Genomic DNA, 8,930 nt, shown 5'->3' with positions numbered 1-8,930 from the left:
AGTCAATTTATCTTTTATTTAAGTTACAATTTAGTGGATAGTTCATAAAGTACCATTGTAAAAGTGATTTTCATTTATTTATAAAAGTGGGTCACATAAAGTAATATATTTTTTTTAAAGTGAGCTAATTAGATTAAGTTTGGAAAAGGGTGGGGGGATTTTTTTTTTAAATATAACAATGTTATTCACTTCCCAACATTCACATAGTTTGTTGACATCTTCAATAAATTTTCTTAAAAAATCCATAACTTCTTCATCCGGAAGCCGTTTTTTTTTTAATCGCCTAATTTTTCGAAATCTTTCCATTGGAACACTTTGTTTCAACATCTATAGCTTCAATTTCTTTTAAAATGGAAACTTCATGCCTAGTTATTCTTGACAACACCAACTACTTCCAATGGTTATCTTACACTGTGGATTTACTTAGATGTAAGGTCTTTATAGAATAGCCTCAAGATGAATATAAGCAAGTCAAATGGGAAAATAAGCAAGATCAAGCACGTGGGTTGATAGGGATGTCTATTTCTCCGGACCTTAGATTTCATATCACAGAAATTGATACTCTCGATGAAGCAATGAAACATCTCAATAAAGTTTTTGGAATTAAAAATGAAATTAGACCCCATCAACTCGAAAATGAATTGCTTACATTAGACCCTAATAATTTTTTTCCATTGAATATATTTTGTCCAAATTTAAGAGCCTTACACTTCTTTTGGAAGGTGTTGCGGTTAAGAAAGAAGATGGAAGCTTTATCTATTCCATTCTTACTAAGTTGAGACCAACATACTCTATGTTTGTTTCCACTTATCTATTACATTTTTACTAAATTATAGCTATAATTTATTTTATTAAATATTTAAATTTAATAACAGAAATATGACTAAAATTTAAAAAATATATCAAAAACATCTCTAGCGTTTAAAGTACATTATAATTCAATCTTTGTTTCTATTATTACAATCACACTTCATTCTACCTTGTCTAATTCTTATTTCCATTTTCACTGTCACTTAATCCGATGAAAATACCTTTCAATGGTACAAACACCTTATTGTTATAATAATTTATTTAGTGATCTTACTGAAAACAGATAATTTAACGGAATTACATATTTTATATAATAAAAAATATTATTTTAACTCGAATATTTGTAATTATCAAATAGTAGGAATGTGGTTTAAACATTTCAACGCTTCCCTGCAACAGGGTCAAACGTTTCATTCATATAAAAATATACGAATTAATTAATAAAATAAAATTATTTAAATGCACCAACCTACATTATTGAAATATTGAAAATTGAGATATAATTAGGCCGATAGGCCTTCCCTTTGAAAGAGACTTTCGTCGTCCCTTTCACTGTAAGGTTGACACCTGGCTACTTTTGAATCAGTTGGTTGCCTACGGTCGTCTACGCTTTTGTTTTCCACGGTACATCTGTCACTACTGCTTTAATTTTCCACCGTTAACTTGTCACTACTACTTTGGTTTTCCGCCGTTAACTTGTCAAACAGCGTGCGGGAAAACCTCCGAGATGGCTCTGCCAGAATTGTCGACACCCTCTCTCCATCATCGGGGCAGAGTCCTACGCAGAAAAGTTTGGAGCAGAGCCCACAAAATCAGGGTAGGTTTTTAATATTAATTAATCTTTTGATAATTTGTCTCTCTTCGATCTTCCGAAATCCACCGATTGGGCAGAACGTTGTGCGATCATGGCATATAACGCTTGTTTTGCTCGGCCAAATTTCAATAACGGAGGTGGTGGGAGATTTTAACGGAGGTATATAGTCGTTATCTGGAATGAATGACCGTAATGTTTGAATAATGAATGTCGAAGTGGGCGGGGCAGTTGGTGGCACTTATAACACCAACCACCATGCATGGAATTGAAGATACTACAATTTTTTCGCAAACTCGGGATCTACCTACATCCCACTATATAAATCATCGCATCCCGTCTTTCTCTAGCTACCGTTCTTTCCACCCAAATCTTGTCACAGTTTTAACCAGTCAGGGCGATCTGGTAAAAACCTAATTTTGTCACTGTTCTACCCAGTCAGAGTGATCTGGTAAAAATCTGATTCTGTTAGTGCGATCTGGTAAAATTTTATGTGTGTTATTGATTGCTCTGGTTCTGTACCGCAAAATGGCCGAGGGAGGAGGCAGTGTGGCGCTTTTCACAATGGGCATGCTGCCCCTTTGTTTGATGATTTAGTCTGCACTTCTTGTTGAAGGCGCCACCTACGCGGTTGGGGATCGCATGGGTGGGGTTTTCAAACCGACCCGTCTCGCTGGGTTGGCGGGAAGAAATTCAAGGCCAGTGACACTCTCTGTAAGTTTAATGTGTTTTGAAGGCATGCATCTGGTTGATGAACAAGGCTGTTTTATGTGGCTGATGGGGCCATCTTTATCATTGTCCATTTCTGGAATATTTTGAGTTTTGTTTCTGATGGTTAATGAACCTTCTTTATTATTGTAAATGTATAGAATATTTCCTTAGTAAAACAATCTTTATTATTGTAAATTTCCAGAATATTTGGTAGAGAGGTAGTGAATTCAATTTATTCATCTCACTCCGGTTATCCTATTTTAAAATATTTTTGAAATTGATAATGCAATTAGGTTTAGCTAGAGAGAAGTGAAAGAGTTTAATTTCTTGACCTCACTCTTTTAAATCCCATTTTAAAATATTCTTGAAATCCATTGAATTAAATTCAAGTAATTATACGTGCAATATTCAACTATTACCTGAGATTTCATTGCGTGGTGGTGGCAGACGCGAACGGTTATAAAACCCGTACTGCAGGGAATTCAAAACGCTACGACACTGGCAACGACATGGTTACTCTGAATAAGGGTCCTAACTACTTTATTTGCAGTTTTCCTCGGCACTTCTCTCTGGCTGGGAAAAGACTCGCAGTCACCGCCGATTAGACATACGTGTGATAATTGTCACTCGCATCTGATCGAATATACATCGCTGCGCTCTGGCCGTTTCTCCAAGCATGTAATCCTCATTTTTTGGTCCCTATATATGCTTATATAACCATATCTATATATCTATATATTTATTTATAGCTGCTACTTATGTTTTGTTCATTATGTTTGCGATGATCAGCACTACTTGTTTGTATTCCCTGAATATAAATATTGTAAAGCTGAGCATCTCGCTTATCTATGTTTATAACGCAAGCAAATGATGATAGATATCAGCACTACTTCTTCTTATTCCCTGAATAGAAATATTGTAAAGCTGAGCATCTCCCTTATCTATGTTTATAACCCAAGGAAATGATTATAGAACCGGATAGTCGCTGTAAATCACAGTTACCAAGATTCGCTTGAATTGGGGTAAAAAGTTTGGAAATATATTAATTCGATTGGAACAACGAATGGTTCGATTTGGTTCATTTATTTGAGCCCGTCTTTAAAGAGAGCAATATTTTAACATAATAGTGTTTTCAAGGAGTTAGGATGCCATGCAAGTTAGGAGGGTTGGCTTTGACTTTTTGTTAGGAAATAAAATTGTGTCGCTGTATGATTTGTAGACATATAATAAGATTTTACCACATAAATAATTGTATTTTCAAAAAGAAAACTAGAGAAAAGAGAAATAATTGTGAAATTAAGAAAAATTTTATTTTTCAATTTCATTATTAGTTTGAAGAGTTGGAAAGCCAGATAAAAAAAATGTAAACATATAATGTCAAGGTTCCAATACATATATATAATTGTGTGTATTTAGAAAAAGAAAAGGAAGGAAAATAAAAACAATTGTGAAATTGGAAAAATTTCATTTTTCAAAATATTCTTTCTTTGGTGGGCGCGAAAGCCAATAAAACAAGAAAAAAAAGAATGTACATTGTGACTCATTTTCTAAATATATTTTTATTTTGAACTCTACATAAATCAGTTTAAAATGGTGATTTTCTAAATATGTATTTATTTATTGGATAAGAATTTTTGACAAATAAGTTAAAAGTCTAATGAGTGAAAGTACATTATTACTCATTTTCTAAATATATTTTTATTTTAACGAAATCTACATAAATAAATAAGTTTATTGATTTTCTAAATATGTATTTATTTATTAGATAATAATTTTTGACTTGAAAATTTTCATGGGAAATTTATGGATTCGAATTCAAAATTGGTAACTATGTTGTAAATTAAGATGAAAATAATAATGGTTTTTCAAGAAAAACTTTTAAAATTGTTTAATAAGTTGATTTATACTACGCAGGCTTGTGAAGGTGCAAGAATTGCAGGAGCTGCTCGAATAATTGGAATCGATTTCAATAATGAGAGATATGAACGAGGTAATTGTATATTTCCCACTTCCATTATTGGAAAACCTGTGTACATATGTTGATATGTTGACTTGTAGAATTGCCTTTTTAACCCTTTTTTGTAATCTTTCCTTTCTCAGCAAAACAATTTGGAGTAACGGAATTTATAAACCCTAAAGAGTACGAAAAACCTATTCAGCAGGTACGTTGAGCTGCCCAAAATGATCATCAAACTCTCTCCCAGATCAGAGTATTGGTTGCTTTTGACTAGTGTGGTACTTTAGTACTTAGGTGGGGGAGATTTTAAGTTTTTGCATGGAGTGCACTCATTCACCATCCATTCAAAGCAGTGTAGACTCTTAATTTCCAAACACTTATAAAAAATGTTTACAGGTAATTGCGGAAAAAATTGATGGAGGGGTGGACTGCAGCGTCGAATGCACAGGGAGTATTGAGGCCATGGTTCAAGCTTTGGAATGCTGCCATGATGTACTAGCTCTTGGTTTCCTTTGGTTTAAGATACATCAATCATTTCAATTCTAAGCTGTAGCTTTAAAGTTTAAACTGATTGCTTCGATTTAATTAAGAAAATGCAGGCAATGCATATGTTTGATATCAGAGTTCTGTTTTTGCAGGGTTGGGGTGTAGCCGTTTTAACAGGGGTCCCTCGTTCAGACGCATTCTTTAAAACGAATCCTGTAAACTTTCTGAGCGAGAAAACGTTGAAAGGAACCTTCTTTGGAAATTACAAGCCTCGAACTGATTTGCCAGGCCTTGTAGAGATGTATTTGAATGGGGTAAGACTTCATAACATAGTTGTAACAACTTATTCAAACCATAATTGTAGATAATACTGTGTGGTCATATTTCCCAGTTGTTTTTTTTTTGTCCGTACCATGCCGGGAGCAATCTATGCTTATCATATCTAATTAGAGTTATAATTACGGTTTTAATCTTTCCTTCCTTGATTGTTAAATTTGCAGGAGCTTGAACTGGATAAATTTGTTACAGACAAGGTTTCTTTTGCTGACATCAACAAGGCATTTGATCACATGCTTAAAGGAGAGGGTCTGAGAACTGTAATTAAAGTCATCCAGGATTAGTGACAAATATGAACACAGTTGGAATATCTCCAATGTTATGAAGGCATGTTGAACTATTTCAAACTGTTATGTGATTAATGTCGTGGCTTTTATGTGTAACTATGGTATGCAATTAAAGTCCTGGAAAGCATGTAAACAGTTATAATAATTTTAGGGTAAGTATGATGTTTAAGTTTTGACATTGCTTCCAAAACAGCCATCCAAAAGGTCATTACTATAATAGCTTGATTAGAAATAGATTGAATGAGAAGGTCCAGATGGGGTATTCAATCATCTCCATCCATCTGTTCTGCATCCTCAGTGCTTACTTGAACAATATATCAACCTTCATATTTATCCCTTGCAGACATGCTGAAAAGATAATGACATGGAATTTTTCCTTGCTTCTCTGATTCCGTCCAATGATGGGCCAGCTGCAAATTTTCCTGATTGAAATTTCCATTTGACCTCTCTGCAATGTGTTTGGAATCTCTTATCACATGTAGACAATCTAAACCTTTCTCTATTGCTATTTTCAGAATCTACCAAAAAGCATAAAGTTCTGCTCTGTTGTTTGATCCATCTCCTACAGCTCTGCTTTGAAACTGATCTCGTAATTGTCTCTTAAAGTAATGCCTCATGATCCACAATAGTTGGGATTACCTTGACAAGCCTCGTTGAAATAACTCCACACTATTGTTATATATATATCTGGGGATCTTAGTATTATTTGTTTCTTTTCCTTTAAAAGTGGTTGTGTACCTTAATATGCATATCTATTCTTGTGTCAAACTTGATTAGGAATAACATCTTTGTTTTGAATTCTTTTCATTTCTTGCTAGCCAAATAGATTAAGTCACTATACAAGGACAGTCTGATGCCCACATGTAGTTAATACAGAATGTATTTTGAAAACTAGGATTTAACTTTGTAGTGCTTGAATCATCATTTCATGTTGGTTTTCATTTGTTAGTAGCCAGATCATTTCTCTTACAATATGATTGTAATATCTTTTGTTTCTCTTACAATATGATTGTAATATCTTTTGTTTCTCTTCTGTGGGAAATTTTGTACAGGAGTTCAAACAATGTATATAAATAGAAAGATGCAGAAAATGATAGTCAAATTTTGTACTCAGAATTATGACAAGAAAGCCCCTGCTGGGTTTGTGAGGAAAGAGAGCTTCAACACCAGTTCTGTCTCCAACCGCCAAGATGATCAGTACGCTACTAACATGTTTAGTGAAGAATTTCTGCTATTCTCTTGTAATCTATAGGCCCCCAAAGCTCCTCATAGATGAGAATATTTGCAGGATGTTAATATTGTTGTAAGTTTGTAGTAGTTGTGGAATGACTTACTTTTGTGATGCTTCTCATCTTCAACAACAAGAGCTTCTGTGGTGAATAAGCAGAATCCATGTCCTGCCTTGTGAAGCAGCTCTCCACTGTGATAACGTTCTTTGTAATGTCTCTGATAAATCCTTTAGACTTCTATTTCATTCTGTAATATGATGGGATTCACTCTACAAGATTAGGGGATTCACTCTACAGAGTCCATGTCATACCTTCTGAATCAACTCTCCACTCATGTTAATTTTCTCTGTAATGACCCTAATAAATCCTATATAATGAGATTTCATTTTGTAATATGATGGGATTTCACTCTACAAGATTGGTTTCAGTTTTACTTGTATTGTGGTATATGAAATTTCTCAGTTTTACTTGTAATAGGATGGGATTTCATTCTATAATATCATGGAATTTCCCTCTGCAATATTTGCTACTAAATTTTACAATTCCAAATTAATAATCCTATCGGCCTCTCTTTGTACCTTTTGGGACAGTTGCTAGTATAATATAGTAGACATGTTCAAGTTATTAATATTTGAATGAAAGATTCGTAACGTGCAATATTAGAAATCGAGATATAATTGAAAACAGAGAAATGAAAACACGTTGTCGGTTTAAATTTACACTTCAACGGAATGGATGAGAAAAGAAAAAAAGAGTTGTTTTTAATTGAGATTTTTTTGGAATTTATGGTGTTGTAATTTAGTGGAAAAATTAGTGGAAAAATTTGAAGTAAAATTTTGATTTGTGTTATTTCAACTAGTTTTTTGATTCTATATATAGATTTTGCGACTTTGAAAATCTCCAAGACACTTCGATTGCACAGGATTGCCTATCAAATTTGTGATTTCAATAAATTCCTACCGATTTTAGAGAAATTTCACAAGGAAAAACCTACTGTAAAAGCTTCTAAAAAAATCTTGAAGACAACTTCATGAAAAATTCTCTAATTAATATCTTTCTAATTATTTATATATTAATAATATATATGTGGACTCAAATTTATTATATTTTAATAATTAATTAAAAATGTAAAGTTTAATTATTTTATTTTTTGTTTTTCATAAAATTTAGTGATATAATTTTTGGTGAAATTTTTATTTTTAATTATTTAAATAGATTCAAAGTTTTGAATTTTTGTGGAGTATTTATTTTTTAATAGATAGTATAGTTTTGGAGTATCACTTTTTATTTTTGGGACATTTTGATTATGTAGAGATTACGCAACTTAAACTTATAATTTCAACAAATTAATATTTAATTTGATCTTATAGTTTCAACAAATTAATATTTAATTTTAAATCAAATTGACTAAAAAAATACCAAACAAAATTAATTAAAAAAAATTATATATTTATAAATTTAACAACCCAATATTTAAATAATTTTAATTTTTTAAACTTCTGATTTGATGAGACTTCATTTCCACAACCATTTTAAATTAAACTACCCCAAACAAACAACTTTAATTAAATTTCAAACAAAACTCTAAATATATATAAAAATAATACAAACTTAAAACATGTAAAATATTCGTGCATCACAAAAATATGATGATATAAGATATGCTATCAGGGCATCCCACAAATACCACCTAACTCTTATTCTTTTATCAAATATTTGACCAAATATGATCATACGTTAAATCCGTTGGGTGAGTGAATCGACATTTACTCGTATGGTTAGAAGCAGCCCTATTGAAGGAATAATTTTATTTCTTTTCACACATTCCTATGAAGGTGAAAAAGCAATCTTATACAAATCAAGATTTTGAAAAATCTCAATTAGTTTTTTTTTTCTTGTTTTTCTTTTTCTTGAGGTCCGATGGACGACATTGGTCTTAGAAGAAGTTAATCATCATCAGAATATCCATGTTTTCAATTAATTATTTATTAATAAATTATAAATATTTTATTTATATATTATTATTTTCAAAAGATGTTGACATGATTTCTGTTATAATATATGTATGTTTTAAATGAATTAATTATTAATAAATTATCTATATTTAATTCATAAATTATTAATTTTAAAATAAAATAAAATGTATTTAGATGTTTTTTTATAAATATATTATTTCCTAATACAATTTGAATGGGTTTAATGGTTAAAAGTATGTATTTTCTTGTAAAATATTACAAATTCAAATTTAGAGAAGACAACGTATTTACACTTCCAAAGACTTTAACAAACAAAAAAAAAATTAT

The 8,930-nt window shown here is 31.6% G+C and overlaps 1 protein-coding gene across 1 annotated transcript; it reads left to right on the top strand.

The window, feature by feature from the left end:
- The first annotated feature begins 4,189 nt into the window (after nt 1-4,189).
- LOC149234181 (alcohol dehydrogenase class-P-like) lies at nt 4,190-5,868 on the top strand. The gene is made up of 5 exons (XM_089368177.1): nt 4,190-4,322; nt 4,433-4,494; nt 4,686-4,781; nt 4,928-5,089; nt 5,276-5,868. Exons 1-5 carry the CDS (start codon nt 4,190-4,192, stop codon nt 5,393-5,395), a joined length of 573 nt encoding a protein of 190 aa, XP_089224303.1. The 3' UTR covers nt 5,396-5,868.
- The last annotated feature ends 3,062 nt before the right edge of the window (nt 5,869-8,930 follow it).

This window comes from Pinus tabuliformis, chromosome 8, assembly GCF_031772625.1.
Source record: "Pinus tabuliformis cultivar Carrire ecotype Pingquan chromosome 8, CPIR1, whole genome shotgun sequence".
NCBI classification, from domain to species: domain Eukaryota; kingdom Viridiplantae; phylum Streptophyta; class Pinopsida; order Pinales; family Pinaceae; genus Pinus; species Pinus tabuliformis.
Note: the sequence above shows the minus strand (reverse complement) of the source record. Positions and strands in the feature narration are given on the sequence as shown.

Excerpts from the sequence above, each read along its gene's own strand:
- LOC149234181 (XM_089368177.1), top strand. The coding sequence starts at position 4,190 with ATGGTTTTTCAAGAAAAACTTTTAAAATTGTTTAATAAGTTGATTTAT. Across the intron at positions 4,495-4,685 it reads ACGAAAAACCTATTCAGCAG|GTAATTGCGGAAAAAATTGA; the intron begins GTACGTTGAGCT and ends AAATGTTTACAG. Across the intron at positions 5,090-5,275 it reads TAGAGATGTATTTGAATGGG|GAGCTTGAACTGGATAAATT; the intron begins GTAAGACTTCAT and ends TTAAATTTGCAG.